General features: G+C 41.0%; 1 protein-coding gene across 2 annotated transcripts in view; it reads left to right on the forward strand.

Annotated features, from left to right (window-relative positions):
* Positions 1-22115: 22115 nt before the first annotated feature.
* EPB41L4A (erythrocyte membrane protein band 4.1 like 4A) overlaps positions 22116-26672 on the forward strand; it is a 266854-nt gene continuing 262297 nt past the window's right edge. Inside the window, exons 1-2 of one of the 2 annotated variants that reach the window (XM_007192109.2) lie at positions 22116-22664; positions 23070-23496. In XM_007192109.2, coding sequence (XP_007192171.2) covers positions 23398-23496 — 99 coding nt within the window. In that variant the 5' untranslated portion in view covers positions 22116-22664; positions 23070-23397. The remainder of the gene's footprint in view (positions 22665-23069; positions 23497-26672) is intronic. The other variant, XM_007192108.2, reaches the window with a different exon arrangement.

Genomic DNA, 26672 nt, shown 5'->3' on the forward strand with positions numbered 1-26672 from the left:
TTTGTGGGACTTGGGGCTGCTCTTCATTTTTATTGAAAACTTTATTTTCTGACAGCCTACAGTCCTGTATTTAGGGTCTGACCTAAGTGATTTCTCAACCGAGGCCTTTCTGTTTGTGTGTCTTTGTAAAGCTGCGTTAGATTCTTTGGTCAAAAAAGATAACTTTTGCCTGGTGACCTGATTTTGCTTATCAGCTTATTCAACAATTCTGTGATTTCAGTTAGTTCCTCAGGAAACTGTGTTTGATTCCGAGTGAAACACTGAAGTGCTTTATCTGCAAGTAACACACAATGTGCCCCAAATGCACGGACTTTAATTTATGAGTCATTTAAGAGAAAGGTTTACTAAAGGAAAACTGGGGTGGAGGGTAGAGGGAGGGAAAGAGTAGACAAGAAAGGAGAGGTTGAGGTTGTTTTGTAGATTCAGCAGAAGGGACGGGGTGGGGATCTTGAAGGAATAAATTAATCTTGAATTACACTGGGGTATACAGGCATAAATTCAAGTGCAAAGCTCTTCTAAGATTGAAAGAAAATCATCCAATCCATGCTTTGGGGTGAAACCTCTCTGATTCTGGTTTAATATTTTTCGGCCATTCTACTTCGCCCAGTTGTTGTGGACTCTGCTCCTTTTGGTGGAAACAAGGAAGAAATTCCTCTAGAGTTCTGCAGGCTGGTTGGTGCTTCATAAGCCAGGAAGGATTTTATAAACTCCTCCCAGAAGGATACATTATATTAAAGAAATAACATTAAAATTTTAGTTGCCTCATTGCTAAGATCTTTTATATCCCTATGTGCTAGGCATATTATTTCCTGGTAACTAAAAATGTCTCCCTCCATACAATTCATGAAACAAGAAGCATTTCCTCTTCTCACCTTGAGTGTGTATTTCCCAAGTCCTTTTCCAAAGCTTAAAATTTAAGGCAGAGAAAGGCATTCTTCTCATTTTGAAAGCATTTATTAAGAGTCTCTGGTGTACTGTACTTATTACCTGGCCAAACAAGAGGCAGAGAGTGGTGGTTGGAAAGTGATAAAGGGACGCAAGACAATACAGAGAAATCCTACGATGAAATAGCTCCTGATCAAAAAGCCAGTCTTTGGGGGCAAATAAAACTTACATATTTTATTCTTTCAATTCATTCACTCATTCATTTATCCATTTTTCTTTAAACATTTATTAATTTATACTTAGAAAACTGTAACATGAACAAAATCAAAGACCTAGAACTGACTGGGGAAACAGTGCCTGGTACATAAAAGCATTCAGTAATGGTTAGCTATTATGTTTACTAGAAAATTAAAAAGTTAGTATCACAGAGAGCTTCTACAAGTTAATGAGAAAAGGATAAACACTCACAGAAAATTGAGCAAGGATTATGAAAAGGCAATTTATAGAGGAGGAAATCCTAATCTGTAATCAACATATAAAAATATGTCCAGCCTCATTAGAGGTCAGGGGAAAACATCGATTTAAACAACAATGAGATACTAGTTTCAGACATCAGGCTGGCAAAATTTTAAAAGGCTACTGAGAATGGGGAGAAATAGTTGCTACAACTGTGGGAAAAGAAATCTGGTAGAATCTATTAGAAATAAAAGTACACATATCCTCCTTGGGCTATGGTTCATTTTGGCTAAAACTTGGTGAGTGGGTGTTTGTGGGGAAAAGTACACAGGGTGAGAACTGGGTATGTGGTGGGGAGCTTGTATCTGCAGGGGGAACCCCTGGAAGAATTTTACCTGGGGAGTGGAACGATGAGATGTAGGAGGTGATGAAGATCAGATGTAGTGCTTCAAAAGGATGCTCTGGCCGCAGTGCAGGAAGAGTGATGGATAGCCACAGGGCTGGAGACAGGGAGATGAGCAAATGGCTGTGAAGAGAAGTCCGATGCAAGAAGATGAGGGTCTGGCACTAGGGCAGTGGCTGGAGAGGAGTGGGTACTATCAAAGCAAGCATTCAGGATGCGAAATCGACAGGCCACCTACATGAATACTCAAGGTTGGGGTGGTACGATGCAGGTGCCTCAGGAGGCAGAGGTGAGAACAGACTGAAGAGTCCAGGACACAAGACTACCCTAGACCAAACGGTGAAATAGCTCAAACGTACATTAAGCTCTTCCTCTTACCTTTTGGTCTGAGCCCTCATGCCATCCTGGATTACCCAGAACTCTTGACCACAGGGCCTCCCACTGGCAGTGCTGCAGGCTTCAAAAGGCTCTAGGCATTAAGCTGTGAGCCACTGGAGGGCAGGGATTGCAACCCATTCGTTACTGTGTCCCACCCTCTAGCCTGTCTGTCACATTGTAGGTACTCAATAAGTATTTTCTTATTTTGCGCTTTCAATTAGTTATTAAGAGGATAATTAACTAAGTCATACCAAAATACACAAGAGAGCAACTTAACATGTGACCTTCCTAGAGTCGGTTGTTAACCCAAAGGAATGTATTAGTGATGGTGAAATTTCTGGGAGATGGAGAGCTTTTGGAATCTGTGTCTTCCTGTCAAATCACACAACACAGGCTATCACCTAGATAAACTGTATTAACCTGGAATGGCAGGACAAAGTCCTGATGCCATGGCTGGTTATGAGAATCCAATGAAATAATCTACCAAAAAAAGTTTAGAAGACGGTAAAGTAGATCAGAGATTCAAGTTCTGTCACAATCCAATTCCTGCTCTACACAAAGTCACATATGGAATGGCAGAATCTGGGCATATTTGAGGGTTTTGATTTAGTTACATCAATCCGTGGTACCCAAACATGAAAGTTTACGTTAAGAGCTCTCTAGCTTGGTCTACAATTTCATATTGTCGCTGCTTTGGGCTTTCCACGATCTGAACTTGCCCTGGGCTGATGAATTACTCATCTGATTCCACTGACTGTTTCTTTATTTACCCCTTAGTGTGTTCCCAGCTCCCCTGGGACCAGCGATGGGTCTCCTCTGGGTCCATACTGGTGTGTGTTAGTCTTTTCCCTGTGCGCAATAGAACCAACCTCTGGAGGGCAGAGGCCTGTTCTCATTAGTGTGTCTTCTACAAGGCACACAGTGGGAGCACAGTGGGAGCTCAATAAACGTTTGCAGATTTCAATTAGAATAAACCATGGACAAGGGCAGACTTTCAGCATCCTCTGATTAGGTTGAAAGGGAGCTGTATCTAGAGATAGAGCAGATCTATTGCTGGTCCCCAGAGAGGCCAGGCTCTTGCCTGCAAGGTACTCCACTTTTATATACCTCATTCATGTCACCTACTCACAAACAACTTCCTTGGTGGTCAATAACCACAACGATATCATAATGTAGCCATTATTGTTTATGGGTCAAGCAATATGCCTAGCATTCTTTGTATATATTAATTGTATTCTCACAACAACCCAGCAAGAGGAATTATTATTCTTGTTTGATCACTGAGTTAATACCAGAAAGGTTAGAAGACTTGCCCAAGGTCACTGGACTAGTAAGTGATGGAGTTTTTTGGTCTCCAGATAAAACCTGTGCTTGAGTCACAGCAAGGAGCTGTTCGTTTGCTTCTTCCCATCCCCATCTCCACTCACATTTATTTATCAGTGTGTCAGGCAGTTTCCTTGATGCTGGAAAGGTAAAGGAGTGCAAGCAAATCATTTATAGTAAAGCGTGCTTAGTGCTCAGATAAAGCAATGTAGAAAGTGCTATGGAAACCAAGGCAGAGATACCGAAATCAGACTGGGGTCGGGAGTAGGGCAGTCTTCTCAGAGGAAGAGATCCATGAATATAGTTCTGAAAACAGTAGGAGTGTTATAGCTGGAGAAGGGAGATAAGACTTGTTTGGGGAACTGCTAAGCATTGGGTTTAAATCCTGATTTATTTCTGCACTAGCTCTGGGATCTTGAAAAAGTTACTTAAACTTTTTGAAGTCTCAATATATTCATCTTAAAATGAGGCAATGATTTGCCTTATGCAGGGCTCTGGTGAAAGCCAATGGGAAAACATAGGTAGAACACCTGGCTTATTGCCTGGTGTGCAGAGGTGTTTGTAAATGGCAGTGATGGGGGATGGTTTTTATCAACATGATCGAAGGAGGAGGCTTGTGTAGAGCCCCTGGACAGGCGAGACTGGTGAGGGGGCTACTGAGTAACCAGAGGCAGGAATGATGAAGCCTGGACTCAGGCAACAGATGTGGGGAAGGAGAAGAGGGGAAGATTTGAGAGAGATTTCAGAGGTTGCCGGTGAAATAGGAATACTCTGGTGATTGTTTGGCTAGATTATGAATTGAGGGAGAGGGAGGAGACTTCTCCAAGTTAGTGGCTCAAGTGCAAGGGTGGGGGCAGCAGAACAGGGAGAAAAGATTTTAGCGCCTCCACTGTTTACAGCCTACCACCCTTTAGGGTCAGGAGAGTCTTAAACCCAGTTACTTGGCATTTACACAGTGACTATGAGAAGGGGCTCAGCATGACCATAGGGGTTGGGAGGAAGATGGTGCTGCATATTTCTAACCCCTAACCTCATGTCCCAGTTAAAATCTGTGATCTTGAAGAAATGTTAGCATGTTGAGACGGTAATCCCAAAATTACTTGGGATGACATTGTTTCCTTAGTTATAAAGCATCTTTTACTCTCAGGAAGATTCAGAATTAAATACAGAGACAAATTTAGGACATCAATAATTTTTGTCTTAAGGGACCTGTGCATATTTCGTACTTTAAGTATTTGTTGTATTTAAGGGAACGGAGCCTGTTAGAGTCAACAAGTAACCTTGTTTCTTATATAAATTTATAATTGAATAATTGATTTAAACCTGTGACTTTAAGTTGGAAAATATAAGGATATATTAGTAAGTCTAAAAACAGGATTAGAAATCTTAAAACATTTAAAAAATATGCTTAATAGCCATGTATGAGTAATTTAGGTTCTTAAAAAGGGTTGGCTTGTTCTTTAGATAGTTGAAATACTTAAGATTAAGATGGAAATAAAATGTATAAACGCTGTCTAAAATGTTTGAGGGTTTTTTTTTATGAACTCAGTTTGTATATTAATTTAATACATTAATCAAACCTTCCTTAAAAGTGACTGTTAAAATTTGTTAGTTGTATGAACAGAATAATAATATTTGTAAGTGAACTAAAAGCTCGAAAAAGACCTAGACTTTCCATATTTAATTTTAGTACATAACTTATCCAAAAAATGAAGTGCCTCAATAATCTTTTCTATTTACAAAAGCCTCTCAAGGTACCAAAAAACACCAGTATCACACTGACATGATGTATGCCTAAATTAAAAAGAATATTATATAGGGTTTCTCAGATAATATATTGTATATAAAAATATTTCTATATATAAATATATATTAAATATATTATAAATATTATATATAGAGATATAAATAAATATATAAAAATAAATATAAACATATTTCTATTTACTATATTACTAATAATGTATACTTCTGTACATAATAATATAGTCCAAATATATATTTGTGTGCATATGTTTGTGTATTCCTTTTTCCTCTCATAGGAGAAGCAATGGTATGCAAACATTGCACACTAAGGGTTGGATGGTCTTGTCTGAAAGCTGTTTGCCACAGCTCTGATATCCAGTAACCTAAGTAGAGAACAAAGGGGTTTTGCTCCATGAAGCTTAATTGCCTGCTGAATAAATAAATAAATAGATGAAGTGCTGCAGGCGTCAAAAGAAGGTAAATATTGACCTGACACCATATGTTTGCTGGGGTGCCAGCTGAAGTGTGCTGGCAGGTTTGATCAGTCAGGGGGCCCGCCAGCCCAGCAAGCAGGGGCCTTGGTCATTCAGAAGCACAGTCTGGGAAGAGACTGAAATATCAACAAGGCTCTCCTGTTGGTACCTTAATCCACCCCCACGCCCAATTCTTTCACCAAAGTCCACTTGTGAAATCTGAAATCCAGAAAAGGAAAAATAGGATGGATATTGATTGCCTAACCTCAAGATGGTCCCATGGGAGGCTTTGTTAAATCAGACTGAGGAGAAGCATACCTTTGTTTTATTTCACCTTTACTTTAAAAAGGAGGAATTACTTGATTAGGTCAGACCCATGAGTGTGTAGGCAACTACAGCACGCCCAAGTGGAACAGACCGCCTCTCCCCACAACACCACTGGCTGGGGGAGTCCTATCACCTCTCTGAGCCCCAGTTTACTCAACCTTACAATGAGGATATTACTGGCCCTGTCTTTGTCACAGGGTTTAGAACCTCAAGTGAGGTTAATTATACAACAGGCCTGGGGAAAAGGGCTGTGGATTTTAAAAAGCTACTTAAAACGATTTCTGAGTAACAAGAAGTAATTCTGGAGTATCCCCTCACCCACCTTTGCTTTCTGCCCCCGTTCCCGTTTCCCAAGTCCAGAGTGGCCAAAGGAGGGGCAAGGATAGTCAGGCTGCTGCTGCAGGTGGCCATGGTGACTTCTACAGAGGAAGAAATCCCTTCTTTTCTCCTAATTTTTTCTGAATTAATTAAGAAGTCTGAGTAATAGATTTTCAAAGAAATGGAATTTACAAATTTTAAGGATATACAGAATCAGAGAAGTTAAATATTTTCCTTCAATAATAGACAAAACTTATTTTCAAGGAGTGGCATAGAGCACATAAGTAAGTGGTCCTTAAAAAAAAAAGGAGTGTAGGTTGTTTATTTAGTTCTTTGCTATCCTATACAGTTCGAAACACGGCTGTGGGTTTCACACAGGATTACGTTTGGCCACCTGTAACAAAAGGCAAAACAAACCCCAAAAAACAAACAACAGGGGTTTGAACAGGTGGACGTTTCTTTCTTCCTTTCTCATAAAGAAGCCAAGACAGGCTGCCCCAGGTTAGTGTGGTGCTTCCATGTGTGCTGGGTATAGGCTCCTTTCTTGTTCCCTGCCATTGTCTTGACCTGGCTGTTTGAGTTCCAGCCATCCATTCAAATGCCAGCCACCAGCAGGGATGACAGATGGTGTATGTCTCCTTTCTTCTTGTTAAAGACTTTTAGGAAGACTTTTAAAAGGCTCTCAGGAAGTGCCATTTAATTCTTAACGCTTATACCTCACTGGCCAGGTCTGAGCCACATGGATATATCTACTAGCAAGGGAATTTGGGGAAAATGCCCAGTTAAAAACTGGGGTTTAATTTCAGAAGCAGATTATATGCCATATTTTGCTTTGATATATAGGTAAGGGGAAGGTAAACTTCAACCTCAAGATATCATAAACTGCAAAATCAGAAGTATCTTTTGGATAAATACCCAGGAACTACTTCTTCCTCCCTAACTCTAATCCACTCCAGCCATGCATACTACTCGTTTGGAGTAGAGACTAAATTGATTCATTAAAAGCTGGGGATACATATGATGTGCTAGGCAGTACTTTAGGTGTTACAGGTAAGAAGCGGAATAAGGTGCGGCCGCTGCCTTCAAGCAGCTCATAGTCTAATAGGGAAGACAGACCCATAAAAACATTTATAATTATAATACTAGAGTCAGAAATAATCTACTCAACCCCCAAAAGTCACATAATGATCTTCTAGAGTCTTATTTGCACTTCTATCTTATACTATAGTGATCTAACTAAAGGAAGATTAATGCTTGCTAAGAACTATCATTCTGTGAGACTGCAAACTCCATGAGGGCAGAAACCATGTGCAGTTTGCTCATTTCTAAGCATGGTACACAGTGGGTTGTCAATGTCGTGATTGAGTAGTAAAATGAATGGAAATATGTGAGGAAAAGGGGAGTCTGAGTACCATTTTTTAAGTGTATAATTCATACAACATGGAAACTTGGTACATGAAAATAGATATTTGTCAAAGATATAAGGCAAAGGATGATTATTTACCTTGAACACATGGCCCTCATTTCCAAATATGATTTGTCAAGCAACCCTGTGTATTTAAATCATGATTTGGGTAGTGGACATTTGTTGGTTACTCCTACCTGTTTTCTATGCTTCAAATGCCTAATTATTCCTTTTCAGTGCCCCTATTTGGGGATCCATGTGATTCCAGAGAAGCAAATGCTGCCTATCACTCGGGAGGTGACTTCTGACCTAGGCTAAGCCTTTCAGTACATTCTCCCTCTAGCCACAGTGATTGTTTCAGGGATGAGCAACACCATCATCATCACCACCACCACGGCCACCATCACCATCATCATCATCATCATCATCATCATCATCATCATCAGCAACATCATCATCACCATCATCATCAAAAATACTTTCATAGGATGTACTAAGTGCCAGGCACTGTTCTAACGACTGCATTAGTCCATTTAACCCTCACAACAACTGCATGAGGTAGGTGCTATTATAACCCCCTCTTTGTGCTGCTCTGAGGCTCAGAGCTTGTAAAGAGTGAGCTGGGTTGGATTCTGAACTCAGATGGTTTGGCTCTGGAATTTGTGCTCCTAATAACTCCACTGAACTGCGTATGACTCAAGCTGGTCCATCAGAGTGAACCCTGGGACTCCAACTAAGAAAGTTAGGATGGTTTACACCCTTTTCTCTGTGTGGTGTGGAGAACAGATGTGAGTATTGGAATTACTCCAGCATCTGATTGCTTCAAGAGAAAACAGGCTGAGTTAAAGACCAATACATGGAGGTGTTATAGGTAAAAGGTCACAGGGAATCAGAGTGAGTTCTTGGATGATGCTTGAAATTTGTAGTCAGCAAGGCAATAAACTCTATTTTAAAGATTGGTTTAAGTTGGGTTTTCAAAAGCATCCTCCTATCATTTGATTTACAAAAAAATTACATATATGCATTTTTTCTTGTATACATGTTACATGAAAATACTTATATCTGTGTCCTTCACTTATATTTACCAATAAGCATGGTATAAATACAGAGACATTGGTAACATTAATCAGTTATTTTAGCAGAAAAGAGTAGTATAAACATGATCCTAATTATCATCATACTTTGTTAGTTTTCAAGATGACATTTTTTCCCACAGGTTAGTATTTCTGAAATTGGGATATCTCTCATAATTGATAGTGTCATCAATTAATTCTTTCTTTCTTGGTGGTAAAAAAATAAGTTACTGATGGAATCAGTGGCATCTTAGAGTCAATGAAATATAGTAATTTGATTATGGTTGGATATATACCCCCTCTTAAATATTGCTTTATCTTACCTACAACCTGGACTAAGCATATTCACTATTCATATACACTATTGGTATATATAGTATATATATACACAACAAAGCTTAACTTCATACTTTCCTAGAGTTTGGGGTGATGTTATATTGCAAGTAATGGTAAATTATAAATGAAAAAATTAACAAATTAAGACTTAAGGAGAGGGGGATCAAGATGGTGGAGTAGGAGGACATGGAACTCCCCTCCTCCCACAAACACATAAAAAAAATCTACATATGGAACACTGTCCTGGAAAACTAACTGGAAACTGGTAGAAGAACTCCTATACAACAAAAGCTACAAGAAAGATCTCAGTGCAACTGGGTAGGATGGGAAAAAAAGGCATCAGGTCCGGACCTGTGTCTCTAGGAGGGATGTATAAAAAGCAGAAGGTCCACATGGGTGGACCCTTGCCCTGGGGACTGAGCAGGATAAGCTATAAACTGGACGTCCCAGTCCGGGGGTCATGCACAGAGACAGCCCCCTTGCCTGCTGGGAGATCTGCTGAGACAGATAGAAGGGCTGGAGAAGCTGAGGCTCTACTGAAGAGGAGTGCATGTGTGCTGGTCTGCTAAAAATCAGGGCAGAGAGAGCCTTGCCTTGGCAGCTGCAACCTTGTGATACCTACCTGACACTACATCCCCCCAAACCAGAATACACATTCTTTTCAAGCATGCATGGAATGTTCTCTAGGACAGACCACATACTAGGTCACAAAACAAGCCTCAACAAATTTAAGAGGATATAAATCATTTTAAGCATCTTTTCTGACCACAAATATATGAAACTAGAAATCAACCACAGAAAGAAAAATGGGAAAAGATGAACACATGGAGACTAAACAACATGCTATTAAAAAAAAAGTAATGGGTCAATGATGAAGTCAAAGAAGAAATTAGAAAATACCTCAAGACAAATGGAAATGAAAAAAAACCCCACAAAATTGATGAGATGCAGGAAAAGCAGTTCCAAGAGGGAAGTTCAAAGTGATACAGGCCTTCCTCAAGAAATGAGAAAAATCTCAAATAAACAACCTAAACCACCACCTAAAATAATTAGAAAAAGAAGAACAAACAAAACCCAAAGTCAGAAGAAGGAAGGATATAATAAAGATCAAAGAAGAAATAAATGAAATAGAGATTTAAAAAAAAAGAAAAGATCAATAAAACCAAGAACTATTTTTTTAAAAGATAAACAAAATTGACAAACTTCTAGCCAGGCTTACCAAGAAGACAAGAGAGAGGACCGAAATAAACAAAATGAGAAATGAAAGAGGAGACATAACAACAGATACTACAGAAACACAAAAAAATCATAAGAGAATACTAAGAACAGTTACATGCCAACAAATTGGACAACCTAGAAGAAATAGACAACTTTCTAGAAACATACAGCTTGCCAAAACTGAATTGAGAAAAAACAGATAATTTGAACAGACTGATCACTAGTAAAATAGAACTTGTAAAAAACAAAACAAAAACAAAAACAACTCTGTGCAAACAAAAGTCCAGGACTAGATGGCTTCACTGGGGAATTCTGCCAAACATACAAAGAAGAACTTATACCTATCCTTCTCAAACAATTTCAAAAAACTGAAGAGGAGGGAACACTCCCAAATTCATTCGATGAAGCCACCATCACCCTGATACCAAAACCAGACAAAGACATTACAAAAAAAGAAAATTACAGGCCAATACCTTTATGACTATAGATGCAAAAATCCTCAACAAAATATTAGCAAACCAAGTCCAACAATGCATGGAAAGCATCATACACCATGATCAAGTTGGATTCATTCCAGGGATGCAAGGATGGTTCAACATATGCAAATCAATCAATGTACACCACATTAACAAAAGTAAAGGTAAAACCACATGATCATCTAAATAGATGAAGAAAAAGCATTTGAAAAAATTCAACATCCCTTCCTGAAAAAAACTCTCCCCAAAGTGGATATAGAGGGAACATATATCAACATAATAAAAGCCGTTTATGACAAATTCACAGCCAACATAATACTCAAGGGTGAACAGCTGAAAGCCTTCCCACTAAATTGAGGAACAAAACAAGGATGTCCACTCTCACCACTTCTATTCAACATAGTATTGGAAGTCCTAGCCACAGCAATCGGACAAAAAAAGGAAATAAAAGGTTTACAAATTGGAAGGGAAGAGGTAAAACTCTCACTATTTGCAGATGACATGATACACTATATAGATAACCCTGAGGTCTCCACATGAAAACTATTAGAACTAATAAATAAATTCAGCAAGGTATCAGGATACAAGATTAATATACAGAGGGCTGTTGCATTTCTTTACACTAATAATGAACTATCATAAAGAGAAATTTAAAAAAATAAATCATTTAAAATCATATCGGGAATTCCCTGGCGATCCAGTGGTTAGGACTCTATGCTCTCACTGCTGACAGCCTGGGTACAATCCCTGGTTGGGGAACTAAGACCCCACAAGATGCACGGTGAGGCCAAAAAAAAAAAAAAATCATGTCAAAAAATATTCGTAGGAATAAACTTAACCAAAGGTGTGAAAGACCTACATGCTGAAAACTACAAAACACTGATAAAGGAAATTGAAGATGATTCAAAGAAATGAAAAGATAACCTATGCTCTTGGGTTGGAAGAATTAATATTGTTAAAATGGCCATACTACCCAAAGCAATCTACAGATTTAATGCAATCAAAATAACCATGACATTCTTCATAGAACTAGAACAAACAATCCTAAAATTTATATGTAACCAAAAAGGGCCCAGAATTGCCAAAGCAATCCTGAAGAAAAAGAACAAAGCTGGAGGCATAAAACTTCCACACTTCCAAACAGCATGATATTAGCACAAAAACAGACATATAGATCAACTGAACAGAATGGAGAGCCCAGAAATAAACCCACACACCCACAGTCAATTAATCTATAACAAAGGAGGCAGGAATATACAATGGAGAAAAGACAGTCTCTTCAACAAGTGGTTTTGGGAAAGCTGTACAGCTACATTTAAATCAATGAAATTAGAACACTCCCTCACACCATATACAAAAATAAACTCAAAATGATTTAAAGACCTAAATATAATACATGAAACCATAAAAATCCTAGAAGAGAACACTGGCAAAACATTCCTGGACATAAATCGTAGCAATATTTTTTTAGATCAGTCTCCCAAGGCAAAAGAAATAAATGCAAAAATAAACAAATGGGACCTAATTAAACTTAAAGCTTTTGCATAACAAAAGAAACCATAAACAAGCGAAAAGACAACCTACAGACTGGGAGAAAATATTTGCAAATGATGTGACTGACACGGGGTTATTATCCAAAATATTAAAAGAGCTCATATAACTCAGTATCAAAAAACAAACAACCCAATAAAAAAATGGGCAGAAAACCTAAATAGACATATTTTTCCAAAGACGACATGCAGATGGCCAACAGGTACAGGAAAAGATGCTCAGCATCACTAATTAATAGAGAAATGCAAATCGAAACTTCAGTGAGATAACACCTCACACTGGTCAGAATGGTTATCATCAAGACGTCTATAAATAATAAATGCTGGAGTGGGTGTGCAGAAAAGGAACCTTTCTACACTGTTGGTGGGAATGTAAATTGGTGCAGCCACAACGGAAAACAGTATGGAGGTTCCTTAAAAAACTAAAAATAGAGCTACCATTTGATCTAGCAATCCCATTCCTGGGTATATATTCAGAAAGGATGAGAACTAATTCAAAAAGATACATGCACCCCAATGTTCATAGCAGCACTATTTACAGTAGTCAAGGCATGGAAACAACCCAAGTGCCCATCACTAGACAATTGGTTTAAGAAGATGTGAAATACACACACACACACACACACACAATGGAATACTACTCAGCCATAAAAAAATGAAATATTGCCATTTGCAGCAACATGGATGGACCTAGAGAATATTATACTTAGTGAAGTAAATCAGACAGAGAAAGACAAATTCTATATGATATCACTTATATGTGGAATCTAAAAACTAATACAAATGAATCTATATATAAAACAGAAACAGACTCACAGACATAGAAAACAAACTTATGGTTACCAAAGGGGAGAGGGAGGGAGGAAGGGACAAATTAGGAGCATGGGATTAACAAATATAAACTACCATACAGAAATAGATAAGCAACAAGGATTTACTGTATAGCACATGGAATTATATTCAATATCTTGTAATAACCTATAATGGAAAATAATCTCAAAAAATATATAATCGAATCACTTTGCTGTTCACCTGAAACTAACACAATATTGTAAATCAACTATACTTCAATTAAAAAAAAAGAATTAAGGGGCAGGAGTCCTGTGGTTAAATCCAACTCTGCCAAGAGTTAAACACTTCATCTCTTTGTGCCTCAATACATTCATCTGTAAAATAATTAAAAGGTAGGATTAGGTTATCATTAAAATTCCTTCCAGATTTCACATGCTATAGGTCCTACGTAATTATATTGCTTGCCGCTGTTTTATAATATTACCAACAACAACAACTCCAATCATAATATCAATAAAGCATCCTCTAAACCCAGATTAAATGACTTATTAGGGACTTCCCTGGTGGTGCAGTGGTTAAGAATCTGCCTGCCAATGCAGGGGACACGAGTTCGATCCCTGGTCTGAGAAGATCCTACATGCTGCGGAGCAACTAAGCCCGTGAGCCACAACTACTGAGCCTGCGCTCTAGAGCCCGTGAACCACAACTACTGAGCCCGCACGCCACAACTACTGAAGCCCACGTGCCTAGAGCTCATGCTCCGCAACAAGAGAAGCCACCGCAATGAGAAGCCTGCGCACCGCAATGAAGAGTAGCCAACGCTCGCCGCAACTACAGAAAGCCCGTGCGCAGCAACAAAGACCCAACCCAGCCAAAAAAACCAAAAAAACAAAAAAAACGCTTATTAGAGATTAATCCTCATTTTGGGGAACTCAACCAAGCTTTCTAAAGGAACAGATTATTGTAACTCTTTTATCAGTATCATCTTGGATATCAGCTCAACTGCAACTTCTAATAGTATTTGGTATTTATTTAATACACCTTGAGCGTAAACTCTGGTCTGTAAGTTTGCACAAAGAAAGCCTGAAGTTTTCACCACTGCCCTAATTCCTCATTCAGGTTACTTTCTACAGAAAATAAGGGGATATCTCACAACACTTCTGAGATCCAAGCGCCAACCACAAAACCCAGTAATACACAAGGCAATGAGAAGCCTCAAGGGTAAAGTGCACATTTCAATATATGACAAAGGTTGTATGCTTACTCCAACTCTTTATTACCACATCAGTAAAAGCTGCTTTTGGTTGAGAATATAGATAGCTGGCAAAGTAAGAGTTTTTTTGCAAGGGAATCAAGTCCAGTTGAGGGTGCTCAAAAGAAATGTGCAGGTAGCATGCCACAGCTGGAGCTTGTACAAACGATCTCATTCATTCATTCAACACATATTTATTGAGAGTTTACTGTCAGTCAAGTACTGTGGCAGGGGCTTGGGACATAACAGTGAACAAGCCAAACATGGCCCAGATTTGAGGAACTACAGTCTAGTAAGGGGGTGGTAATAATGCAGATTAGATTGGGACCCTACCCAGACCCAGGAGTCAAAGGAGTTTCCTGGAGGAGGGAGGGCAAAGTGGATACCTGAGCAGAGAGTTGACTTACTGAGCTGAAAATGGGGCAGTGGGTGGAGACTTTGAAAGAGGAGGATTTTAGGAAGAGGAGGGTTTTAAGCTAGGAAAACGGCTCATATTGTGAAAGGGGATGAGGACTAAGGGGCTGAAAGTCAGTGATTCCCAGGCCATACCCTGAGAGCATCACCTGAGAGCAGGTGATGTGGTTGCTAATAGAGATTGTGGAGATTGTGTGATAACTTCCCCCCTTGTTTTTTTTTTTAAATTTATTAATTTATTAATTTATTTATTTTTGGCTGTGTTGGGTCTTGGTTTCTGTGCGAGGGCTTTCTCCAGTTGCGGCGAGCAGGGGCCACTCTTCATTGCAGTGCGCGGGCCTCTCACTGTTGCGGCCTCTCTTGTTGCGGAGCACAGGCTCCAGACGCGCAGGCTCAGTAATTGTGGCTCACGGGCCCAGTTGCTCCGCGGCATGTGGGATCTTCCCAGACCAGGGCTCGAACCCGTGTCCCCTGCATTGGCAGGCAGATTCTCAACCACCGCGCCACCAGGGAAGCCTTCTCCCCTTGTTTTGATGTGCTCATTTGGCCTCCTTTTGCTCTTTATTTCACATTTTTATTTTGTAAGATTAATGCTTAACATTAAAAAGATTTATCTGGCCACAGGGGTGATATTCATGGAAGAAAATTTACAAAAATAAATAAAATCATAGAAAAGAAAACAAAATTCGCTCACAGTTCTACCACAGAGATAATCACTGTTATTTTCACATATATAAATCCAATCCTTAATCTATCCGACCCATTTAGAAAGATGAGATCATAAACTCTACTTTGTCTTTTTAAAAGTGACTTTAAAATACTTATTTCTGTAGTGACTAAGTAACACACGCACAGAATGAGGCTACAAAACTCCAAATGTGTAAAAAGGAATATGGTAAACGTTGTCTCCATTCTAGTCCTGTCCACCAATCTCCCTCCCTGTAGAAAATGACTGTATTCAGTTTTTCTTGACAATTTCCTAATATCAGAATCAGAAGGTTAGACATGAGTACAGAGGTCATCTACTCCAGATGTTTCTTTGCCAGATGTTACACTGGGTTGTTCCTTTGGGAAACCTTTGTCATGTATTGTTCCTTTTCCTTACAGAAAGAGCAATGTGTCGTTTCTAGAAGAGAGGGATGGGAAAGCAGCATGCTGGGCATGAAGATCAAGAGGCACCTTAAGTCCCAGGTCCCTTATTTTATAAATGATGGGACTTCTCTAAGGTCACATGGCTCGTCTGACAAAATCAAAATAATTGCATGTAACTAAAAGCTAAATTCCTTATCCTTTTCCTCAAATTTGTTTAGGTGGATTAATACCTGTATCACTAAATTGATGTTAATAAAGTTAAATTGATATGCCTTATTCAGGGTGCAAACCAGAATATATGAACCAGGCAAAATAGTCAACACATTAGAGTCCAGGTTAGGACTTAGAAAAGGCATTCATTCTTAAATGAAGGCCAGTTTCACTAACTGGTAATTTGACAATTATTCCATATAAAAATTGATTTTTGTTTTAAACTAATTCATGCTCATTGTAAAAACTCCAAACATTCTTTTAAAAACAAACAAAAATGGATGTTTCTGTTTGCACTATTATACAAGCTGCTCTTTTTTTACTTCACTGCTTACCTAAGAGAACTTCCATGTCAGTGCATATACATTACTCTCATCTTTTCTAACAACTGCTGGGTATTCTATTATATGCATACACGAAAATTAATTTAATAACTCCCTATTGTTGGGCACTTGGATTGTTTAAAAAGTTTTAATATTATAAACATGCTGTAGTAAATATCTTTTTACATACATCTGTGTCTATTATTTGATAAGGATAAATTCCTAGAAATTGAATTTCTGGGTCAGAGTGTATGCATATTTAAATTATTGTATTTATGACATATTGCACTTCAGAAAGCCTGAATCAATCTATAATTCCACCAACAATGTATCAAAATACCCATTTAACTCACACTTGCCAATCTTTGGAATCTCAATCCAACAGGCAAAGATGTTAATCTGTTGTTTAAAAAACTCAAAAAATATCCCCAAAGGAACTAGACTTATTGACTAGCTCCCCTGCTTCCATATTTTGCTAGTATATATTTGAACAGATAAGGGGAGACTAGGGTATTTCAAAGTCAAGTTTCCAAACCTTTTATACCAAATACAAACCATACTGATGCATTCACCAACAAGGATTAAAAACTGTGCAAAAGGGACTTCCCTGGTGGCGCAGTGGTTAAGAATCCGCCCACCAATGCAGGGGACATGGGTTCGAGCCCTGGTCCTGGACGATCCCACATGCCGCAGAGCAACTAAGCCCGTGCACCACAAGTACTGAGCCTGCGCCTTAGAGCCATAACTACTGAGCCCGTGTACCACAACTACTGAAGCCCGTGCACCTAGACCCTGTGCTCCGAAACAAGAGAAGCCACCACAATGAGAAGACTGTGCACCGCAACGAAGAGTAGGCCCGGCTCGCTGCAACTAGAGAAAGCTTGCGCAGAGCAACGAAGACCCAACACAACCAAAAAAAAAAAAAAATCAAAACTGTGCAAAATTAGAATTTCCCCTAAACCCCAAAGAACATTTATATGGAGATCACAAGGATGAAGAAACAGCTTAGATAACTATCTTAGGAGATGATTTCCCTTGAAATGTGAGTAACACCTTTGAGGCATTTCAACAAATGGGATCTAAAGCTTCACTACTTAGAAGAGAGGATAGCTGGTTCATGACATTTATATGAAGTGAGTCAGAAGGCAGGATGGGCTTAAAAACTGGATGCGCCTGGGCACATACTATATGAGAAAGAAAAATGAGGAGGGTATCCGAATAGACTAGGTCATAATATGATGAAACTCAAATAGGGATATCTCTCTTCCTTAAAAACTACTCTTTGTGATGTAACCTACTTGGCAAGGTCTTCAATACTCTTTTCTTTGACAGGCATTATTTTGATGGATGAGGTAGAGTAAGAGGGAGGTTGCTGGTAAAGAATGAACTTTCCCCTTTTAAAATACTATTTGTAGGTAATTAGGAACAACTTTTATTATTTTTTTTGAGAGATAAGCTCTAAAGCAGTGGTTCTAAGTGTAGTTCCCAAGCAGCAGCAGCAGCATTCACCTGGGAACTTGTTAGAAATGCAAATTCTCAGGCCCCATTCCAGACCTGCTGAATTCAAAAATCTGGGGATGGGGCCAGAATCTGTGTTTTAACAAGTCTTCCTGGTGATTCTACTGCATAGCCTTCAGGTATTGAAGTAATTAACTTATTTATGTCAATGTTTTAAAAGTGTTTTTTCTTTTTTCAAATTAGTTAACTTTCTGAAATTTGGAAAATATAAAATTATAAAAAGATGACAGAAGACATAGACTGTTTAAACACATCTTAAAGAGAATATGGTGCTTTAACCAGAATGCTGTGTCTGGCATTTTGAAGTGCATGTTTCAGCAAAGGGTAGGGGCCTGTTTTATGTAAAGTGAAACTGCTTCTTCCAGGATGAGATTCCTGCAGTCCTTCACAGATGGTCTACATATTTCCATAAAATTGTATCTACTCTGAATTTGTTTGTCATTTGACTCATCTACATGGGCTTATTACGACAAAATGTCATCTTGACCAAAGAAAATATTTTCTTAAAAATCTCTGAAGAGAGATCAAAGGTTTTGACACGAGGCTTTAAATAGACTGTATTATGTTATGCACATGTTGAAAAACTACATGATTTTCCTGGGGAGAAAATGTTTGAGTAGTAGCTTGTTAATTTGTTTCTCTGGATAGGCAGAGAAAGTTTTCCTCCAAAATCCTGTGGATGGTTATATGTTCAACGTTTTGAGAAACTGTCAAAGTGTTATCCAAAGTGGTGGTACCATCTTACATTCACACCAGCAGTGTATGAGAACACAAATTGTTCCTCACCCTCACCAACACTTGGTATGGTGGTGTAGTAGCCATTCTATTAGGACTGTAGTGGTATCTTACAGTGATTTGAATTTGCACTTCCCTGATGACAAATAATGTTGAGCATCTTTTCATGTGCTTATTTGCCATTTGTCTATCTTCTAGTCCAATGATTCTATTCTTTTTTATTTCAAAAGAAATAAAAGCACATGTCCACACAAGGACAAGGATCCTTGCTATGGACTGAACTGTGCCCCCTCCAAATTTATATGTTGAAGCTCTAACCCCTAAGGTGACTGTATTTGGAGACAGGGCCTATAAGGCGGTAATTAAGGTTAAAAGGATCATAAGGGTGGGGCCCTGACAGAATAGGTTTAGTGTTCTTATGAGAGAAGACACACAGAGCTCATGCTCTCCCTAACAGCTCCCAGCAAAGAGGAGATCATGGGAGCACGCAGTGGGATGGCAGCCACCTATAAGTCAGGAGAAGAGGTTTCAACAGAAAGGAACCATGCCGGCATCCTGATTAGACTTCCAGCATTCAGAACTGTGAGAAAATAAGTGCCTGTTGTTTAAGCCACCCAGTCTATGGCTTTTTGTTTTGGCAGCCGGAGCTCACTAGTATAGTCCTCGTAGCAGGATCTGTAATATTTATATTATTTGTAATAGTCAAAAACTTTAAACCACACAAATGAATGGATAAACAAATGGTGGTATACACATGTTCAAAGGAATATTACTGAATAATACGAATGAACAAACGATTGATATACACAACAACATGGATAAATATCACAATAATTATGCTAAATGAAATAAACCAGACCAAAAGAAAAGAGTTGGCACTATTATTCCATTTATATAAAACTCCAGAAAATGGTGATAACTGATAGTGACAGAAAGAAGGTCTGTGGTTGCTGGGGAGGTAAGGTGTGGTGAGGAGTGACAGGGAGCGATTACAAAGGTACCGGAGCAAACTCTAGGGGCTGATGGACAGGTTTACTAGCTTGACTGTGGTGATGGTTTCATGTATGCATAAGTCAAAACTTACAAACTGTCCTTCAAATATACACAGTTTACTGTGTGCCAGTTATAGTGTTCCTGAACCAAACTTGGGTCCGCTAGCCCACCCAAAGTAAAGCCAATCTCCCGACCGGGTTGTGGTGAATGAAAGTTCAGTGTTTATTGCAAGGCACCCAACATAGGGCCAAGCAAGGAGAATGGGCAGCTCATGTTCACAAAGACCTGAACTCCCCGATGGCTTTCCTGGAAGGGTTTTTAAAGACAAGGTGAGGGAGAGGGTGGATATCCTTCTGAATGGTTGGTGGTGAGGTAACAGGGTGGTGTTTCAGAAGCTAACATCACCAACCTTCTGGTTTGAACTGGTCTGGGGTCTACATGCAGTTAACTTCTTCCACCTGGTGGGAATTTTAGCATCTTCAAAACAACTCAAGGATATGGCTCAGAACATTATCTATAAGCCCTTGAGGAGGAACTAAAGGTCCTTTGTTTTATGGCTAAACTATTATTATTTTGTCTTGCTTCATTGTTTTCCTCTGTTTCTGCATTTTCTCACTTCTCTGATTAAATTTTCCCTTTGGAACTTGGGGAAGGCCTAGGAGACTAAAGCTTTTCTATAATATAAACAAGAGGCGAGGGGACATGAGGGTGGGGTCTGTTCCCAGGAAGGCCCCACAGTGTCCTGCTTGGTTTCCATAACTCAATAGGCTGTTTAACAACAACAACAACAAAACACCTGTGGAATTCCTATTTTCTCCAGGAAACTCTAATTTTGTGTTAAGTGGATTTTGTTTTCTCCATCCCAATAAAGACATGGAAAAGAAAATGTGTCATCCAGAAAAGGCTGTCATATGTACAGGACTCCATGGCTTTGTACTTTCCCTTGTGAGGAGCCTAGAACAGAATCCCTGCCCCAGCCCAAACCCCCAGCCTTTCCATTACCATTGGAGGTAAAGCGAAACAAAATCACAAAATCAAAGAACATAAAACAGGGGGCAGCAAAACTCAAAACTGGCAAGCAAATGATTACAGTTGGGCCTTATCTTTTGTTTTTGTAAGCTTAGGTGGCTCTATTGGATATTGTGGTAAAGAATGAAAATCTGTTACGCAATCTTTCAGTCACATTTGGTAATTTGTGTGAGGAATTATATTACAGAAAAGAAAAGCTTCCCCAAGTAAAGACACTAAAATCTAGAATAATAAGATGTCAGCTCACGGGAAGCAAAACTTTGCCAGTGCAACCCAAAGTTGGACACAGAATTTGGTTAGAATTTCGAAACCTGCTTCAATTTCACAGTAAGTTTGAAAGATAAAGCAGGGTTTGATTCTTAGCTTTAGGTAAAGTTCATACCAAACATAGTGGGTTTATCACGCTTTGGGGGTTGTGCTAATTTATGTTAGATGGTTCTCTGTGCTAATTTATGTTAGATGGTTCTCTGTCTCCCTGAGACAACAGGGAAGGAGGCTTTCTACAGAAGGTCCTTTGTGGCAAACCACTATGGGAGGAAATTCCTTCTAAAGTTGGCATTGTGCATTTCCATTCTATCGTTCTACTGTGCTGTGGATGCCAGGTGGGTTTTTTTAAATTAATTAATTAATTTATGGCTGTGTTGGGTTTTCGTTTCTGTGCGTGGGCTTTTTCTAGTTGCAGCAAGTGGGGGCCACTCTTCATCGCGGTGCGCGGGCCTCTCACTATCGCGGCCTCTCTCGTTGTGGAGCACAGGCTCCAGACGCGCAGGCTCAGTAATTGTGGCTCACGGGCCTAGTTGCTCCGCAGTATGTGGGATCTTCCCAGACCAGGGCCCGAACCCGTGTCCCCTGCATTGGCAGGCAGATTCTCAACCACTGCGCCACCAGGGAAGCCCAACCAGGTGGTTTTTGTTTTTTGTTTTTTTAAGTAGTAGCGTCCTAGGCTTTAAGCAAATTTTTCGCACTTGGGCTCCGTAGTTTAAAAGTGGTAGAGTAGAGAACACAAAACCGTCTGAAACCCAAACTCTGGCTCTTTCTAATACTCAGTGTAAAGTAGAGAAGATTTCTGGGAGGCCTACCGTCCACCCTGGCTCGCGTCCTCCCCTTGTGCCTCCTATTTCACTTGTATTAACTTGCTTCTGGTTCCCAGCTGGAGTGCACAAACTGCACCTGCTCCGAAGGCCAGCGGGGGGCTTTGCCTCACCCGCTGCTCAGCCTCGGTTGCTTGCGCACGGACACGAGTTCCCACCAGGGGTCACTGCAGCCTCAGAGCTATTGTGCCCGCCAATCCTGGACACAGCCGGTCCCGCGGAGGGCGTGGGACTGGGAGCACGGAAAGCCAGGGTCCGACCCTCGCTGCGCCTGCCTTCCTAGGGCAAGCCTCCAGGTCTCCCCGGGAAACCGATACAGCGAGCCGGGCCAGGGCCCGCGACGGCGAGGCGGACCCGCTCCTGCGTAGCGCAGGTTCCTGTGCGGACCTCTCCGCACCTCGCCATTTGACCACCTCCGCTCCACCCTCCATCCCCGGCAGAGACCCCGCCCAGAAGGGGCGCCCCCTTGCCGGCCACTGGGTCCCCGCTTCGCTCCAGGGCCGTTTGCAGACGCCCGGCCCAGCTGCACCTGGGCTATTCCCGCCCGGGGCGCCATCCCTTGCACCGCCAAGAGAACTTTCCCGGGAGCCGCTGCGGCCTGGCGCGCCCAGGGCAAACCCCACCAGCCCGCCGGCCGCGTTCCCAGCCGGGGCGGCCGCTCCTCCGCCCGCAAGTTCCCCGACTGCCCGCTTCTCTGAATCTCCCGGGGAAGCAGCACTCCGCCGCCCGGGCAGAGGGTTCTCGGAGGGAAAGCTTCAACTTGGCCACACGTAGCCCCGTGATGAACTCGGGGATCCCCAGACGGGAGCTGCGCCCCGCGACGAGCTGACCTCCACTCGCCGGTCGCGGTAAGGAGTCCAAAGCCCTTTCCGACCCTTTTCGGGCTTCTCGGTGCCCGCGGGTTGGGGAGGTGGAGGTGGAGGTAGCCGACTGAGTGACGACCCTCGCCCACTGCCCCTGCAGTGGGGCCGGGACGTCGTGGGTACCCCTGACACAAAGGAACAGCTGAGTGCTCCCCAGTCGGCGGACCGGACCGGGGGCTGCGGGGTGGGGTCGGAGCTGGAAGTGCGCGTCCGCTGGGGACCCCGGAGGCGGAGAGGAGGCCGGTGCGTTCTGCAGCGCTCCAGGCGGGCGTGGGTGGAGGCGGCTGCAGAGCTTCTAGGGGCTTCCAAGTAGGGGGACGGCCTAGAGCTCTCGTCTCTCCCTTTTCTTGCCTCTTGTCCCCTTTGACAGGCGATTTTTGTCGTCCCCAGGGCTGCGGTTGGGGCCGCGGCCCCCCCGCCTTCGGAGGAGCCGGAGCCGCAGGATGCGCGGGGACGCGCCGCCGCCCTCTGCGCCCAGTTCCTCCGGCGCTTCCCTGGCCGCTCGCGGGCGCTGACTCTCTCCCGGGCTTCCCCGCCCTCCTTACCTTACGTCCGCGCCGGGCGGCTGGTCCGCGCCGCGCTGGACCCCGCCGGGAACTGGTCCTCTCGCCCTCGCCGCGGTGCGGACAATAACTTAATGCCTCGCGCTTGAGGGGAGGGGGCGGCTCGGCACCTGGGTCGCAGCTTTCTCCCCTGGCTGAGGCCGGTCACAGCCGACATGGGCTGTTTCTGCGCTGTTCCGGAAGAATTTTACTGCGAAGTTTTGCTTCTGAATGAATCCAAGTTAACCCTCACCACACAGCAGCAGGGCATCAAGGTAGGCGCGGGCCGGGGGCATGTTCGGGGTCGGGGGTGCTTAGCCGGGCAGGCTCGGGGGTTCCGCGGCTTTGTTCCAGGGCTGTCACCCGGGCGGGGCGGACGGCGGTGGCGTCTCTGCACGGTGGGAACGAACGGCAGCTGCCTCCCACGCTCAGGTGGAGGGTGGACGTGTCAGGGTGAGTTAACTTTGAGTCCTTCATAAAGGAAAGTAAGTTTGACGCCTTGTAGGAGGGTCCATGCACCAGGTCTCAGCTGCAATCCACTGTCCTGCAGCTGAGACCCAAACTTCCCTACGTCGTTTTCCTCCAAAAGCGTTTAAGGCCCCCGCAGCTCCCAAAGAGGCGCAGAATTGATTGTACGGGCAGCATACAGTGTTGAAGGCACGATCTCCCTCGGCTTTGTTGAAGACCTTTTTTCTTGATAGGATTATTGGGGAAGTAAAATAATTCACTCGTTGGAACACATTTATTGGGTGGTTGTGATTGTGTCGCCTGTATTTGTGGTTAGGTAATGCTACGTTTGGCCGGAAAATAATTTCCTTTTCCAAAAGCAACCTGGTTTATCCCAACATTTAAGTAAACATCTCTCCAAACGAGGTAATAACTTTGCGCCTCTTCGTAGGTCATTATAATGCAATTACTGGTATTAACCTAGAGAACCCAAACAAAACGGCTGTGGGAGCTTACAGACATTCACTTCCTTAATTTTGGCGAGCTCTTATGTTTACGGTTGACAACCTGACCGACGCGCCTGCGCGCTAGTTTTTCTCTCGCAACAACGTAGCTACCTAGAGGTGATCGGAATCCCGAGTGTTTTGTTTCGCTTTCTCCTTCAGTTTTAAATCATTTAGGCATTTTAGATACCTCAGCAGCTGAGTCTGATGAAGGGAAACTGTCCCCCTCCCCCCGCCAAGGAGGCTGTCTGAGAAATCAAGTTCAGGCTGCCAATTGTCTTGTCGTAGTCTTGTCATCTCAGAAGTTAATCCTAATGGCGTAGGCTCTGGGCATTTCCTTGTGTGAATCAGATTTTACATAGCTTTATGCACACTAGAGTAAATGTTCTTGGCCAAAAGCTTCAGCTTTGTTATTATCGTTCTTGGTGTACAGAATTTTAATTTCACAGCTGTCTTTTTTTTTTTTTGCCGGAGAAAGAGGGCAAAAATGATCAATTAAAGCCACAAGATACAGTTAACCCTTTATGAAATTGTTTTGAATATTGTTTCTCCTGTAATTGTAATAAGCAAAAGTCAATCAGATTCTCATTTAGTGTTTCCTTTCAAGGACAATAAAAGACTCTTTGGTGGGGAGAGTGTTCATTGTATATTTTTAGCTTTTTATGTTCCAACTCTCAATCCCCCCCACCCCTATGAAATCAGGAAAAGAACTTACTTTACAAGATGACGTAACATTCTTTGGAGTACTGTGAGCACAAAATAGACAAAAGTAAAAAAAATCATACATTTTTGATAATACAGAGATTCTCTTTGGCTTCGAAACAATTAGAGAAAGATAACTGATGATCTGATACTAAAAAAAAACATAGAAATCTTTCTGAAGTCTAAAGTCATCTGGTGTGTGAGCTTCCTATTTAATCATGAAAGCCCTGCTCCTGTCAGTTGTGGAACATGTACATTATTCTGTCACGAGAGCAGCCAAGACTTGGAATCAAATGGAATAATTTTGTCAAAGACACATGAATTAAAAATCCTGATCCATAATTACTTTTTATATCCTGATGGTGCTTATCTTGTTTTACAAATAGGTTGAAAATTGGTGAGGGATTCAAATGCAATAGCAACTTTATAATGCTGTTATTTTGGATATGTGCCATTTAACTGAACAATAATTCAAGCATGCTTTTGTTGGAAGTAATCATTTTGCAACAGGCTTGCCCTCTTTCAGTGTCACAAAAGCATGCCACAATTATTTTGATGGCCATATGTGTAACACAGATGTCTGCTGAAGTTAACCACATTATCTGTAACTACCATGCTACCATAAAATGCATGTGTTAAGCACCTATCTGCTTGTGGTATGTACTAAATTAAACACATATATATATTTACAAATGGTATAACGTATGAACAGCATCTTGCACGTAGATGGTATTCAAACATTGAATGAATGTATGTATATTATTGTTCTGTACATACTTGGCATTTTCTTTAACTCCTACTTTATTATTATTATTATTTTCTTTAACTCCTATTTTAGTTTGTAAATGAAATAGTAAGCAATTACTCCAAACTTAATAGCCAATAACTACTATTACAGTGTTTTTTCCCCCCAGGATAGTACTCTTGATAATTTTGATTATCACTAATTAAAGTCGAAGTTAAGCATGTGACATTTTCCCCTGAAATTAAAATAGAAAAACCTTTTTTCAAAAATATTTATTTTGAGATGACCCCTTTTCACATTTTATCTCCAATGAAGATATCTAATTTTGTGTTAAAATTATTCACAAATTTATCCCTTAATGGAAGGAATTTTACTGATTCCTAAATGGTTACTTAAGAATTTGCTGGCATTACTGTTATAATAATGCATTGTAGGTTAAAGAAGAGTAACTGTAGTAAATTTAAGTAGGAAACATATGAGAGAAGCTTGGTAAAACATTTTTTTCTGTGTGCTATTTTGAAAAACACTCTCTGGATTTTTAACCACCAAATTGCTCATTGAAAAGTTAGTTATGAAGTGATTTTTCTGCAACTCAGATCAAAGTTTTTCATCGACTTTAAAAAAAAATCAATGTGTTTGTTCCCATGGAAAGCATTTCAGCCTAAAGACAATAGTTACACATCTTATGTGTTAAGATGAGTAGCATTTAAATGGAAAATAATTTTCTGTTTCAAAAATAATAAGAAAAATAAAACCCAGTGTCTGTATTCATACTAATGTTATGTAGCAATTTGCCTTCTTAAATTGCTTTAGAGCTAACCTCACCTTGTCAAGCAGAAAGTCTTTTGCGTGCAGTTTGTAGTTTGAGCCCTATGCAAGATTTAAAAACCCAAGTTTATATAAACTGAATGTTATTGGTGTGTGTCGAGCCACACAATAGCTTTTAGCTGTTTGTTCTCTGCTGCTATCTCTGTTGTTTATTTTAGTAAGAATTTCTGCTGTGGTTGGTCTCTTGGTTTTTTGAGCAGTGTTTGTTCAGGGAAACTTTTGTTAT

Source organism: Balaenoptera acutorostrata, chromosome 2 (assembly GCF_949987535.1).
Source record: "Balaenoptera acutorostrata chromosome 2, mBalAcu1.1, whole genome shotgun sequence".
Lineage (NCBI taxonomy): Eukaryota > Metazoa > Chordata > Mammalia > Artiodactyla > Balaenopteridae > Balaenoptera > Balaenoptera acutorostrata.